Source organism: Chlamydotis macqueenii, chromosome 1, assembly GCF_036417535.1.
Source record: "Chlamydotis macqueenii isolate bChlMac1 chromosome 1, bChlMac1.mat, whole genome shotgun sequence".
Taxonomy (NCBI): Eukaryota; Metazoa; Chordata; class Aves; order Otidiformes; family Otididae; genus Chlamydotis; species Chlamydotis macqueenii.
Window position 1 is genome coordinate 116,879,644 of NC_141556.1, and position 16,241 is coordinate 116,895,884.

Here is a 16,241-nt window from a genome sequence, read left to right on the forward strand (position 1 = left end):
AGGATTAGTAAAGGACATGACGCCTTGGGCATTAGGTGAATACAGGAAGAGTTCTCAGTTGCACTTAGAGGTTTCATTCAAGTGGGATATGGTACTAACAGAACTGCAAAGAAAATTAATTCCTGGCACAACTTCAGTGGCAAGAGAAGATGCACATGCTCAAAGTGTCAGCAGCTCCACACAAATAATAGTAAAAGGTAAAGGTAAGGAGACAGATGAACTCCAATATGTAGGAAGACCAAAAAAAAAAGATTTCAAGACGGAACAAAGATACACATCCCCAAAACTTCACCCCAACAAATTCACACTCTATGAAAAGGACTGAGACTATGAAGTACAAGCTATAAATACATAATCACTCCAAATATGAAAGTCATTATTGATAGACTCCAAATCTAGCAGCAAGAGCAGCACCAGACTGAAGATTACTGAAAAATTTCCCTTTGGTGCTCACCCCATGCTACCAGCACACAAGACCTTTGCAAAACATTTGTAAAGCCTGGAACAAAGTCCCAAAGCCACACTGAGCTGTGCCTATCCTTGGATAGGAGAAAAAGTGATTTCAGAAAGAAGATCTAGGAAATGCATGTAAACCTCAAAGACTCTCAATCTTTTAGAAATATGGGATAATATTTTGTGGGTAGGGGTGGGAGCAGGAAGGAACATAAGGAAGAAGTGCAGCTTCTTGAGCTGATGTTTGAGAGGCAGAAAGTCCAAAACAGAACAGGTGACATGATTGTCAGAAGTGACAAAGGGCTACTTGGAGCCTCTGTCTCTTCCTTCATCTGTTCAACTTCTCATACCTGAACTCCCATCATTTTCTTTCTTTTCACACCTCAGATGGAGTGTACTGCAGTAAAAAAACAATTGCCAATTACTGGGGAAAAAAAAAAAAAAAAAAAAATCAAAAAAGGCAAGATGACAGAGATGCTGTAATTTTAGACACATAAATATAGACCAGGTAAGACACAAAGTTTCAAGTGAGATAGCAAAATTTACATTGATAAAGTAGTAGCTAAAGAAGATCAATCCAGTCCTATCAGAGCCATCTTGTCACCTACTCATCAATCAAGTCACCTTTGTCATCTTGCTTTATTCACAATAACGCAAAATATATTGGGTGATGGCTTATCTTTGTTATTATTGTTTGGTTTGTTTTCTTCTGTTTAGACATCCAAATATGAATTATTACACACACCAAGCAGGTATAATATTCTGCAAAATGTTTCTAAAGTGTGTTGGGCAAGCCAGGGTAAAAGCAAAGATGATAGAAGAGGTGCAACAACTGAACCCAAGGCCAAGTAAGTGGACTTCTGAACTTAGTCTCTACCTAAAGGTGTACTGTACCCCTTGCTATCATTTAACACGTTTGGAACTGGGAAAGGGTTCGGACATACCAGAACAAACAAGCAAGCTTTATGGATACAAATCACAATTTCAAATTAAAGAACATGTCTTCCCCAAGACATTATTTCTATTGTGACAAAGCAAAACTTGACTAGGCAGGTGATTATGCCTAGGGCAAAATCCATGCTGTAACTGTTAAAACGGTATGAGAGTTGCTGGAGTTCATTCCTTCCCCACCCTTGACAAGTCTGGACTACACAAGAACAACAACTAATACACTTGTCCAGTATCACAGATAGGAGATCACAGGATATCAAAGATACTACACTTGTTGCTGCTCTGAAAAACAAAACTGATTAGAAACAAAATTCGGTCTCACATGTCATTCAATTCACCATTATAAGAAGTAAGGTCCTTAATGTGGTAATGCATGCACAAATGCACAATCCAACAATAGGAACCTGTATCACTAAGGTGGCAACGAGTCTTGCAAGATGACAAATGCTAGCGATCACTTATACATTTATGGAGATCGTGCATGCTATCCGTATGCAGAGGGCAAATAATAAAACATGAGCTAGATTTCCAAAAAGTAAAAGAAATTAGGTCTTTACGTAAAGCAGGATGGCTCAGTTGGAATTGCTATTTCACTTTCTATCTTTTGTTAGATCACTTCAGGACCAAGTCATTTCTGTTACTCTATGCAGGAATTCCCCTGGACGGGCCTGCTACTGATGAGCACCAGCACTTTGCTATTTCAAACCACTTCTGTGTGTAGAATGACGTCTTACAAACATCGATATCTCCCAGTCATAAGTAGAGAAGAATGATGAATATTAACATCAATAACTCCTTTCTGCTGTGAAAGGATTTCTATCCATATTGAGAGTGAAACCTTCAATGTATTTTTGCATGATGTGCTTTGCAACACAAAGACAGAGTTACTAGGTAAAGCCATTTAAATGTTGATATATTTTCATATTCCAAAAGCTTTAAAAATAGAATCATGCATGTTGCAGAAGAAAATTGGTAAGGGTATAATGGGATTATTATAGAATAATAAGATGTTGATACCTTTATTAGGAAGCACGTCAACTTCAGACACAGAAGAATCATTTTTTTAACTGCAACATTCTGGACTGTATTTTATTAATTAGTAGATTCTCATACTTTGACTGAGATCATGCAAGTCTCTTAAGCAGAAGGCTGTAAAGCTTTTCTCTGAATAAATTCATTTGGTTGGTAAGGATGTGACCTAGGACAGTATTCTTTACCTTTTTCAAATCAGAAGTGTTTGGAAGCTTAAAGTCCAGATTTTGGCGCAAAACCTTCAACTAGTTTCATGCATAAATACCAAGACAATTACAAGAGGACAACAAAATATTTTAATTTAAATATGTCCCATACTATACAACTGTATAAAATACCAACTAAGCATTCATTTGAACATTTTTTTTTTTTTTTTAAAAAAAGCAAACAGAAAAAGCAAGCAGCACACTGTAGTAATGATAACAGAAGGTGGCACAAGCCAGGAGATACACCCAGAAACAGAGGCAAGTTACTGTCTCACAACCTTTGTTTACAATTACAATCAGAAGCAGAAACACACTGTAACCATTCCAAGACTTCCATGGTTTCTAGTGCTCACCTTATTAGGCAGATGTCAGTGTACTAAAATGACAAAAAAAAAAAAAAACCAACACGTGCTGATACTTAACATTCTGTTCTTTTTGATTGAAAGGTAGCACTGCTTTCTTAGGATTGCTAGGAAACAGAACAGCAACTACCTGGGTTTCTAATGCAAAACTAATGCTTTGATTGGTAATCATGGAAAGATGGAAAGGTATAGAAGAGGAATTATTCTAACAATTTTAAATTGAATGAAGTGAAACACTAAGTCCAGCAAAAATTTAAGAAACATGGAAAAAAAACTTGGAAAGGCTTAAAGGGAGTTGTGGCAAACCTACAAAGTTTCTCTCCATATTATTTATTTGTTTTGTGTTAATAAGCAGCACATGTATTCAGCTGATTATTACACCTTAGTAACACAAAATAACCTTATGCACCCCTCGTGTCCATAAAACACGGCTGCAGCAATACATGGCATTAGCTCTTCTTAACACTGTTAACATGGAGAGAGCGCCACTTGAGTCAGGTCCAAGGCAGACACCAAGCACCAGTGTTTGTTTCAGTTCACGGGGCATGCCAATCAAAACAAGATCATCACTGCATAGCACTGAAGTTCAATATGTTCCTGCTCTCTGCAGTCACAGGGTATCAATTTAGATTTTGCTTAGTGTAATGACAGGTCCGCACCGCAGCTTGGAATGGCTTCATTATACATCTTACTTTTTAAAAAATAGATTATTTATTTAAAAAACAAGGTGTGAACTTGGGCATTTAAGTTAGTTTGCTTCAAATGGCACAGAATGGATTTCTTTATAATTAACTCCAGTTACAAAACTCATTCTCAGCCCAACTGTGGCAAAAGTAAACCAACAGAGAACCACATTTTGATTTCTAAAACCATGTTGAGAAGCTTCAAACATCCCCTTTCTAAAACTGTAAGTGATATTTTCCCCACAAATATCAGTTACTATCTCTTAAAAAAAATACTGAACCCTATTTCAAAGCGAGGATCTCCATTTTAAAAAACAAGTAATAAAATACACTTCTGCCATCTTTCTTCCTCTAAACTTGTATGTCGTGAGCTACTGTCTTTAAACACTAACGTATAAAAAACCCTAAAGCTTCTCCCACATATACCCATTACTTAAGTATGCATCATTACTTGGCATTAAGTATTTCTAGATACCAGCCTATTTTGGAAGCAAAGCTAAGAAAGTTTATATTTATGGACATACAAAGCCAGTAGAAAAAGATGCAAGTGTGCAGCTTGTAGAACAGTTTGCATCGGGAATGAACGAGGAAAAGGCACTCCATCTCTCTTCGCTGTTCTACACACTGTGTGCTATTTTTTCATTGCTGTTACACCTTTGCTCACAATGCAAATTCACATACTGAGTAGAGTTCACACATCTCCATTATCATTTTTTCGCTGAAAACTTACATTACTGTGAATATACAACATTAGCTTCATTTATACACTTAAGAGTACTTCTTTTTTCCCAATGAGAAAGCCAAAGCTACTGAACAAATGTTATTGAAGATATAAATTACTTAAATAATTTAAAATCAACTTATTTAAACAACTTTCCTATTGCACATTGTTCCATTACTTTGCCAGATCAAACCCAATATAGGCATTTAAAAGGTTAAAATTTTAAAAGCACGTGTTACATAGCACCAAAATAAGGTGCTGAAAAAATTGTATGCCTGCTGGAAAATGAGTGCCAATAAAAACAAATATAAATATATATGTATATACACATCTAGTAGTTAAGTCCGGGATGCTGAGATAATAAATACTTTAAACAATTTCCCAGATTTCCAGAAACATGTGAGAACCTATAGAAAATAATGCAAAGTTACTTTAGAAGACCAAGAATACACATGCACAAAATCTATCATAAGAAAAAGGTTTACAATTCCCATACTTTAATCTTTAAAACCACCTCTGTTATCACTAGGTACTCCACACAATGACTAGCTTATTAGTTTGAGGATTTATTTGAATCAGAACAAAGAAAGCTTCCCCCAGTTGCTTTATAATAGAACAGCCTACAGTACCCCCCCAAAAATAAACCTAGTTTGTCCTGTTATGTCTCAAAACGTTGTCTTCCTTCTGCCTATGTTTTGTTCCCAGTGATCTGGGAATACACTCAAGACATCCATCAACCTGCAGCATCAAAAATAAGGATGAAACTTCCTATATTTTTTTTCTGAGAAAACTTACATTGGAATTTCTCCTACTATAACTGCTGCTGTTGCCACGAAACCTGTGACCTGCTGTTTCCACAGTAAATGTTTCCCTTGCATATGTGTACTTGTAACCCTTGGAAAAACAACAGCAGTTCAACTTAAATGAGTAGGAGTATAATCCGGCCTTCTGGTCTGAATAATTTTTGGTTTGGGTTTCTTCGTTTCCTCTTCCACATCGTTTTCCTGGTCACTCTCACATACGTGGACGACAACACTAGGAGTCGTGTCAGTTGCAGCATGTAGTTCATACTTTTCTCCTGAAAGTTAAAATATTAGCAAAACTGGTTAAAAAGGACCCAATTCTGCAGAAAAGGATGAGAGAAGTCACTAAAAAGAAAGGAATACATAAAAATGTGTAAGTAGTGCACTGATGATAAAAGCCTGATGCCACAACGCATTAGATGGTGCCGGCAGGCGCATTGCCAACGGTTCTGTTTACCGCACGGAAGTATTTAGGTTCTGCTTTCAAAGCAACATAGCTCAGTTGCTCTCTTAAAAGCAAGTTTACGTAAATTACCCTAGGCGTTCAAAAAAGCATTCCGCATGAACAGTCATAAGTCTTCTTGGTGGGTTTTTGTCATTTTAAAGAGTACAAGATTATCTATCCACTGTACCACATTCAGGAAGACTTTTATTTTCCTGAACGATGGCAAAACCACAGGATCTTCCTTCCCTCCAAAAGCTTTCAGTGTTAAGAAAGCTGGAGGCAGTTCTTCCCCCATCACACAGAGCTGCTCTAATGCTGTTCCAGCATTCTGTGGAGCAGCAGAGCTAGACAGCAGGCGCCATGCATATATATAATGTGAAACACTCAGGTATAATACAGACAGTAAGTAGAAGCGCTATGATACAAATTTTATTGACTACTGATGTGAAATCTGTTTTTTTTTTCCATAAAATAAAGAATTGCTTTTAAGTCTAACCAGGTGTTAAATAATTTTAAGCTTACATTAGATCATGGAAAGAGCAAACTTTCTTTTCAGTGCTTCCCTAATCAGCTCCCCTTAATTTTTTTTTCTTGTTACTTTACACTCATTACCTTTCATTGGAGAGGACATTCCCCATTAAAGACCACTACAGTGGTCTGCACATCAGCTGTTCAAAAGAGCTCTAACACCCGTGGCAAGCAGCATGCTCTAGTGTGCCAAGGCTCTGAAGTGGTCTCTGCTGTGTTTCCCTGAGAACTCTGAGAAGGGGAACTGACACAAAGAGCAGTTTCATAGAGGAAAAGGCTCTTGCCTCCAGCTCATCAGAAACACACAAGCCATTGTGCTAGAGTAACCCCTGCTTGCACCTTAGTACCAAGTCATTAATTCCACATCCCAATGAACATCACAATCAAAAAGCAGAGCTTTATAGGGCTCGGCATTCACAATATATATGAAAAATCTCATGGGAAAAGGGATCACAGATCTGCCAATGAGCTTACTGCAGGGTATCACTATAACAGAACTTTCAGGATAAAAAGGACCAACTTTCACAGTTTAGTAAGCCCTTAAGTATCTCTTTTAAGACCTGCAGTTTCATTTTGGTATTGCTAAAACTTAAAAGGAAAGCTTGTGGTAAAAAAAGCAGCACCCATGGAGCAAGCTCTGAACTTTCATAAAAATCAGTAAACTGTAATGTTATTTATTTATCTATTCTACGTGTTTCATCGAAAACAACTTTATTGCAACAAGCATAGTCTTATGAGACTTGTTTCAAAAACTGATTTAAGGAAAATAAAATCTTTGAGAAAAACATTTAGTATGTCAGCAGTATTCTTGATGGATGGTTCTGAAGACCTACATGCAGGCTCATTTGCATCGTTTACATATTTCTGGATACACAAATGATTTGTGGAAGCATTTTATACCTGCACTCCTAACTGTAGTATCTTTCCTATAAATTGTTCTTGCCATTATAATTCACACACTATTTAAAAGGTAGTATTTACTGCCAGTTCTCAATAATCTACCCCAATTTTTATACCAGCATAAGCATTGATTTTTGTCCCTCTACAAACTACAAAGGGCTGAATTTTCACAGGGAAGAATAATTCCCTAGTGGCGTGTGAGATGCACATGATTTTCACTAGAACATTTGGACATTACCAGCATACAGTCAACCATAAACTACTACACAGAAGACTGATGCATGAGGAGCTAAATGTCCAGCCCTACCCTCTTCTGCACCCATAACTACTGACATAAGATGTGTTCCCTAAGCTAGTAGGTAAACAGGTATATAAAAATACTACAGTAAAATTATTCAGACCACAGTTTTTATTCTCTTTGATACTGCTACTTACTGTGGTCATTTCTTCTCTCCCCTAAACTTAATAGTACTGTTGCAAACAAGTTAAATCAGAGTTGTATATTTTGAGAAATATAATTTGCACCAATTCTCACTTTAGATGGTTGTCTTAACTGAGATGTAAAATGAGATCAAGAGATGTGATTATTAATCACTGAAAAGCAGAATCATGTGTAAAGTAAGTATTAGTTCAGTTTAGTGGAACTTCACATCTGTTTCTGAAAGTAGTATTTGGTTTAAAACATGAATAGCAGGTAGAACTGTTTCTCCTATCGGTAGTGCTATCTATTTTTAATAATAGACCTATAAACAGTCTACACAGCATGGTTAGCTGACATTACAAGCAACTTATGGGACAGCACTAGAAATAAGGTGTAAGTGTACAGTCTTAATACCTCCTTTAGTTTGGACAGTGAGAGGGGGAAAAAAAAAAAGGAACCTGATATAAACTTTTTTCTTCCCAAGGTGAAGCAATCTCAAAGTTTCCAATAAATGAATAAAGCACAGCAGATGAAACTTAGAAGAAGCAAGGAGCGGCAGAAACTTCTCCCTCTCAACTCCAAAAGAAAATCAGGTTGATACTGATAGTTTCCCTCCTACACGTACTACAGTCTCAGATGCAGAGGTAATTCTAGCACAGAGCTACATAGCTGTCAACTGCTTCATTGTCTTAGTTTGAAACAAGACTTTCCCATCCCTTCAAGACGTATGTAACTACACAACTGCCTCTTCATTTTTAGGAAGCTGCTTCTTGAGAATTCTGATGAACAAGCGAATATATTATTGAAGCAGCATTCACATTCTCTACAAAAACACAAAACAGACCACATTGTGGAAGTCCGGACCCTCCAAATGATCCTGTGGAATTACCATGTGTGTAAGAAACTACCATTTACTAATAATTTTTCTGATATTACAAATTTAATTGGTAGATATAAACTCATTTGAAAAGCTCTAGAAATTGAGGAAGTTTAAAAGGTGTTTTACTCAACCAAAATGCTAATGTTTTTTCTGCTTCTTACCTGGTCCTAACTTGGAGATAGCATATAAGAGGTCATAGTTAATGACTGGAGTAGCATCTTCTACTTGCTTCCAATCAACAGGTGGAGAGGCAGGAGGTGAAATCAAAAACTGTTTGTCTGGATTTGGTGGCGCCAGATGTGAGCTTCCAATGTGCAAAGTCTGAAAAAAGTACAAAAGCCAAAGCTGTTTCACTACTATCAACGAATCCATCATTCATGAGGAATTTTTAGGTTTGGATAGATGTTATGCTGTAACAGGCACTCAAGGTGGCAGCATGTAACTGTATTGTTGAAGAGAGCTATATGACAGATCCAGTATACAAAATACAGACAAGCCACCACATTCACTAACTCTGATGAAACATGCAATGAAGTATGCACATCCGCATCTTCTCGTTATGGAGTTTTACAAAAACTTCACCAGAAAATATCTGCCCTTAAAATACTGATGTAGGAGAAGCTGGATATAGGCTTTAAGGCCTAATGACAAATGGTGTTGAAACTCATTACCACAAGTGAGAGTGGTGAGAATTCTAGAAGGTATATAAATAAACTGGCTCCTTCAGGACTGTCCCTAGGGACATCTGAAACAGACACACATAGATTAATTTTCCCGTTAAATTTATGGAGGAAAATACACAGCAGCTACCAAAAAAATCACCCAGATTACTAGAACCTGAGAGCTTCACCTCTTTAGCAGCAGATGCCAGTCAGCTATAGAGCTGACAGCGATCTCCAAGTACAAATATGTGTGCTAAACAACCGATTTGCAGTAGTGAGAGCAGGATCAACAGGTAGAGTCCTGAACGTGCAGTTCTACATTTTGGATTCCCTCAGATATTACTTCAGCACGCGTGTGTGTGTGTGTGTGTGTGTGTGTGTGTGTGTACTGTTGGCAGAGCACACTTGGCTTCCCCCACCCCATTAAACTGTGTCTTTGACTGTGCTGATTACTATCATCTACTCCCTTTCCCCAAGGTTATCAAAGCAAAGAGGGAGACATAAATGCAAAATATGCAAAACAGCTCTTGTAGCTTCGGAACAACCTGTGATTGTCTAATCAGACTGGAAAAATTAACAGTATTCATTAGCATGACTGGAGACCTGTGGAAGCTTATCATGACTAAGTTATACTTTAGTACCTTGTAAGGATAATCACAAGACGACTTACCTGAGCAAAATACAGTTTTATTTCCTTTCCCAGGAACTCTGCCTTGTGCAACTGGATTCTAGCATCTGCTGCAGATAAAGGGTTACTGAAATTTATTCGTACTCTTTTGAAGCTCTTGAAATACTGAAAGGTGATATCTCTGTCGTATGTTCTAAACAGTGATTCAAATTTGGCCTGAAAAGAAAGGACCAGAGAAGAAAGTGAATATACAATGCTCTACATTTTCTCTAACGAAAGACAGAAATAAATTGCAGTTATTAGTAGAGGCATACTGAATATTGAACATTGATATATTTATAACATCTCAGATTTACTTTTTTCTTCTCTTTTTTATAATGAATGTTTCCAACCTATCACTTGTTTTCTCTATAGCAGCTTTTTTCTTCCTTAATAAAAACCATATCATTAATAAGCGTCAGACATGACATTCTGATTTAGTGACATAATAAAAATAGTAGTATTAGTAAGATACTGAAAAGAAATGCTTGTCTTAAAAAAATTAATATCCAAAGGCCTTGAAAAAAGTCTGCTAAGCATGCCTTTGTCTAAGTGTGCAATTTTTAAGGAAACCAACACAACAGTTTTAATAAAGAAAAATGAAAAAAGCATATTTGCAAGCCAAACATAATTTTCTTCAGTGACTCAGCATGCACAATAAAGTTCATAAATATCTCCTGATTTAATAGCTGCTACTTTCATTTAGGAAAACGAGCATATTATTACTGAACTCTAGTTTAACAGCCTCTTCTACTTCTAGAATCAAATTCTAAAAATGCTCCTACTAGCTTTCCTTAAAAAAAAAAAAAAAAAAATCTTAAGTACTAACCACACAGCTCCTGAAGGGCCTTTGACATACTTTCTGTTTTGACTGTGTGGTCAAAGTAGGAAATGGACCAAAACCTCATGCCTTCATAGATCTGCAGCTGAGTTACTTTGCTGTCCTATCTGCCTGGGAAGATTGAGGCACCTTTACCGACAGCTGGCTATCTCCATTTTGCACTTTGGGTTTGTGCTCCTAGGGCTGCTATGCAAACCTGACTTGGCTACTTTTCCACACAATTTCTTATATGAAGAGTGCTTCCACTCTTACTTCATGATGCCAGCCCGAGGGAGGAAAAAAAACCCAGGAGGTTCTGAAGCTGCCATGCTCTTGCAGAGTGTTTCAGACTCACACTGAGAGCACAGTAACCAGTCACAGGCCTTATTTCAGTAATGGCAACAGATCAAGCATTCAGATTTCAGATATTTTCTCTTCATAAAAGCTTACTAGAAGTTCAATACAAAGCCAAAATAAACAAGTGCGTAAAATCAGATGGCCTCTTTTTTTTTTTTACTGTGACATTTTGAATTAGTAGAAAAAAGCAACAAGATTACATAAGAAGGCAACGATTTCTTCAAAATTTCATTTTCCTTCCCAAAAAGCTCTGCTTCGCAAGCTCATCACAGCTGTGTACAGAACCACTACATTTCAAAGATATTTTAAAATCTGAACTGTTATGTGTCTTGCTGTGCCACATTTAAGCTCCTTCAAAATGAGCCCTGAAACAAGACCAGGACCCTCTGCACATCAAGTATTTGTTAGCTTCCTGCACTCCAGAGAGAGCTGGATGCAATCATGAAAAGTAAGCCAGACCTATGCTAAATTGCATTTCAGAGTTCATATTCAACATTTAAACTCAGAGAGTACTTGCAAGATTTGTGCAATATATATAGTTTTTAAAAATGTGTGTGATTATAGAGGTCATAAAATGTCATGCTAGCAATACGACAGTAAAGAAAATGCTATTTTTGTCCTTAAGGTATCTTAGCAGTCAACAATTCACTGTATCAGGACTGGATTACTTACATTATATTAATTATAATCAGTTAAATATAAATCCAAGAGGATTTCTTACAGTTTTAACATTACGCTGTTAACTACAATGCCAGTCAAAAAATCCCACGAAAAGTATAAGGTGTACTATAAATTATGTGAATCTTACTGCCAAAATTACAACCTAGACTTTTGCTGAAAACACATATGCAAGTGAAAAATACACTATACAGTCAAGGAAGTCTGGAGGTAAACTTCTGATCATTTTCAAAAAACACATAGCTTAAGATCCAAGGATTTCCAGAGCTAAGAGTAATTCATATCAGAGCATACTGTTACAGGCTTGTAAGACCCCAGACCCTTACATCAACCTGAAATTTTCTTACAAATCAAAAAGCTATGAAGGCATTAGCATTTCAGAATACATAGAAATAAAACACAAAAGATAAAGCATACCCTTGTTTCTGCTTGATTGAAGACATCACTGTCTGCCACACAGGCAATCAGGGAACTAAAACTGTAGTTAAAATTTCTAAAATGCATTTTGTGCTTCACCAAAGCAATACTTGCTGTTCCACAGAAACCAGTGACTTTTAAGGAAGCCGTTGGTCCTGCGGGCAGCGTTTATAAGGGAAACAAGTCCAGCCCCCCAAAGGTTTCAGAGCATCCTGTATGTGACAGCGAATTCCTGAACAAAGTCCTGCATGCTTTGAGGCAGTCAGGAACAAAATGTAAGCTGCGACTGGAAAGAGGTGACGTCAGCACATTAGTCAGCTTCCCTATGCTAATTACCAGCGCTCTGGAGGATGGAAAAAACAGCTGAGGTTTGCACAGCAGCTGCTTTATCGAGCCTCTTGCAGCATAGTTTCCACTGGTAGTAATTCCATTCAGCGCTCAGACAACATGCTCTTCACGGGAATGGGACAACCCATCTTAAGATGGAAAATGTTACTGCTAAAGGACCAAAGTCTAGAGTAATAGGCTGTAATTAGCCAGGAGGAAAATCTCAAGACTGCGGAACGGAAAACAAATCCCTCAGGTCAATAGCTTTTGGTAATTCTCTGGAAAAAAAAAAAAAAAAAAAAAAAAAAAAGAAAAACAACACATGGACTGAAATTTAGTGATTAGGAAGAACTGATTTGGGAAAATACTTTTCCCCTCATTACAGTGAGAATTCATTTTGAAGCTTCTTTCAAAGCAACTATATAGACTAATTACCATTCTCACTTTAAAAACTCATTCTGAGCCTCAAACTATTAAGGTTTTTTGTTTTGGGATGGTTTGGGGTTGGTTTTTTTTCGTTTGTTTGTTTTAGTTGTTTTCTTTTTTAACAGGAGCTTCATCAGAAATCTGTGGGCAGGGTTTTAAGAGACAGCCTGAACTACCAACAGCAGCGATGAGGTATGAAACATGCATTTCTGACATTTTCTGGTTTATCTGTATCCCAGTTTCAGAACATTTCCCAAAAAGAAGCACAGGACACAGGTTTTTGGGTGGGTGGTTGTTGGTCTTTTGGTTTTTTGGGTTTTTTTTTGTTTGTTTGTTTTGCTTTTGTGGGTTTTTTTTTGTGTGTGTGTTTGTTTTTAAAATCAAGAACCATTTAAAAAATCATTAACATTTAAAGTAATTAATTAAATTTAAGCCGAAGCTTTTACAAGCTATTTGGAACTCTCCTATACAGCTTCAGATGAAAATTTATAACGAAGTCAAAATCGTAAATGCATTTAGTTCATTTTATTATAGCATGGGGTCACAACAGAAGTATCAAGTTCTATGAAATACTTGCAAACAATAGACAGCCATAAGTTCAAAACCTAATTTCATAAATATTTAATCACGTATAACTACTGACATGAATAGCCTTCTGTTTTCATGGGCTCTACTTACTTAAAGTTAAGGATGCCTATTGTGCCCCAGGCTAAAATCCCCATTTAGCAGTCAAACTCTCTGCTATTGTAAAGTAACTTAGCGTAAAAGTTACCTGAGCATGAAAGACTACTCAGACCAACTTCCTAGCAACCTTTCTTAGAAGCCCTTGCTTAAAAATAGGCTCAGCTCAGGAAAAGAGAAGGTGCTCTGAAGGACAGCCCAAGAACTGGCATAGATGCTGTCAGTGAGACTAAACTCCAAAAGAAAGTAATAAGTAACAAGCCCCCAGTACTCCAGGAGCACCTAACACACTGGGCGTCTGAAAAACAAAGATAGGAACAAACAGCAGCTCCTTTCCTCTCCCCAAGCTCCCGGGAAGATGGGATACAGCGGCTATCCAGCCACTCAACACTGCCGAGGTCTGGACTGGGTACACACACAGTGAGAACACGTTTGAGTTCCCAAGTTCACGACCTGTACCCAGATACTTCAGAGGAGGACTCGCAAACAGCCATCATGTCAAGCAGTGAACCACCTGAGCTCACACAGAAAATCATGCTGAGTATGTCTTGAATCCTGCCCTTGCCCTGAATTAGGTCGTCAAGTGTCTTAAAGACTTCGGAAGTAGAAGCACGGAGCATTACTCCATAGACCAGCAGTCAGGATGCTCATCTGGAAAATATGGCCATGAATCACCTGAGCATAAAAGGAAAACAGGCTCTCCACATCTCAGGTGAATGCTATAGCTACTGATAAGAAAGTAAAGAAGGTCCCCCCTTTAACCTGCTACTGAGTCAGTCATCTGGCATACTGTGAGGCTACTGAGGCAACTACAGCATCTCTGTGGGTGACAGGTAGAAAGACTATTTCTTTGGTAGAGCCTCATAGAACCTACACAGGAGGCAGTTTGAGCTGCTCAACAGAACGAAGCCTTTGGCAACCTAGCTGCAGACCTTTATATAGCTAAGCATGTCAAAGCTTCCTAGCAGTCCAGTGACTGTAAAAGTCTTCAAAAGCTCTATTTTGGACTTCACAACTTAAAGTAGGACAGGTAGATCCTAGGCACTTGCATCCCTTTGTAACTCTAGACTTACATTTTTATGCCCAGATCTCATGAAGAGTAAGACTTTAAAAATAACTCTGCTGTCCTCAAGACCACCTACACATTACTGAGGCCCAAAGAAAATGACTTTACAAGTCTTGCTACAGTCATCTTTCAAACATAAATTTGTCATCTAAAACAAGACTATTGCCTGCTGTATTACTGTTTGCTGTAAACCCATTATTTTTGAGAACATGTAATACCTCACAAAACAATTTTTTTTCACAGTGTTCTCCAGATTTAAAAAAAAAAACAAAAACCAAAAAACCTACTGATACACACTAGGTTTTTACTTTGCCCATTTAAAAAGATAAAGAAAAGAAACCAGTGCTAGTCTGTTCCATTTTATCATTTTCATCATTTACTTGGTTGTGTCACTAGTCACTCTTAAAGAAACAATTCAAACAAACAAACAAAAAGACGGTAAGATGTTTGCATACTAACACTGCATTCACAACACAGAATAAACCAAGAACTAGTATTCTGGGGAAAAAAAATAAAAATCACTGAAGTGGCCTAATATTCTTACTGCTATGCTTGATTAGAACAAAAATGCAATCCACAATGTCTCAATTACTGGATTAAATAAACTATCTTGAATTCTTCAACAAACAGAAGGGCTTACATTCCCAAAAGAAAAAATTCTCATTATCCCTGCTTCATTTAATGAAGTGTTATTTAAGGCAGCAGAATTCTGGAGAGAGCCCTGAGATCTACTGTAGAAACCAAGATTCAAAGTTACAAAACCACCATTACAAAACCCTGACAGTGTTGCAATGTTTCTTCTGTGGCGTTCAGGTCTTGTAACATTTGTTAACCACACGCTAAGGAACCCTCTGGAACAAGAACATGGCAGGACTATCAGAACTTCTGGATTTGATAGTATCAGAGTGCAGTTTTTCCTCTCCCTTGTCTTCAGAGAGTTTCCTGCTTTCTGTCTGCTCTTTGAGACTCCCTCATGACCTACAGAAAGAGAACAAGGGCAAGGAGATCACCTGCTTAAAGACATATGCTGTCATCCAGATACCAAACAACGTCTGATACTAAAGAACGCAAACCTAACCAGTGCAACGGGATGCTGCTGTACTTTGGGCAACAAGAATCAGGGAAACCAAATGGGTAAGAATAGTATGACATGACAACACGGTCAGCCCTTCTTTTTCAGATCTCACCTTTCCCTTGAAAGGTACACATTCTGGGGCTCCAGTTTCAAAAGTTCAGTTCTAAATATTGTTGACAAGATGCTCAGTGAAGACCTAACATACTCCCTATCATCAACAGCACCTGACAGATTCTCCACTAGTAGCACTTCCCAGGCAGAGAAATTTAACAGAGACCATTTTTGGATTACTTTTGGGGGTGAAGGGAGAAAAAGGAATCAAATTAACATATTGAATAGTGGAAACACAAAATGATTGAAAGCCATGAATAGTTCTATAATCTCCACGTGCAGTAAAATAGGTAAGGTACAGAAGAGGAGGAAATGAGACCACAGAAAAAAAAAAGGCAAATAACAGAAGTGACTGTTCACTGCCGATAACTACATTAGCAAAGCTAACAATCCGAGGAAGAAAATTAACATGAAAATAAATGTGTTGGTAATTCTGTAAGCTAAAAAAAAATGATCATCTACGAGCTATAAACCAGAACAATATAGTCCGCTCTTTTCTCTCATCTCTGGCAGAGTTTTACAATTGCCCTTGGAGGGTGCTCTTTATGTAATCTCTATACATAACTCCC

The 16,241-nt window shown here is 37.5% G+C and overlaps 1 protein-coding gene across 2 annotated transcripts in view; it reads right to left on the bottom strand.

Annotated features, from left to right (window-relative positions):
* Nucleotides 1–2,709: 2,709 nt before the first annotated feature.
* Nucleotides 2,710–16,241, bottom strand: part of RCAN1 (regulator of calcineurin 1) — a 43,662-nt gene continuing 30,130 nt past the window's right edge. Inside the window, exons 1-4 of one of the 2 annotated variants that reach the window (XM_010121403.2) lie at nt 11,987–12,122; nt 9,718–9,891; nt 8,547–8,706; nt 2,710–5,486 (exon numbers count right to left, since the gene is read on the bottom strand). In XM_010121403.2, the coding sequence (XP_010119705.1) occupies nt 5,323–5,486; nt 8,547–8,706; nt 9,718–9,891; nt 11,987–12,073 (585 nt within the window). In that variant the 5' untranslated portion in view covers nt 12,074–12,122 and the 3' untranslated portion in view covers nt 2,710–5,322. Of the gene's footprint in view, nt 5,487–8,546; nt 8,707–9,717; nt 9,892–11,986; nt 12,123–16,241 lie in introns of those variants that run through there. The other variant, XM_086765037.1, reaches the window with a different exon arrangement.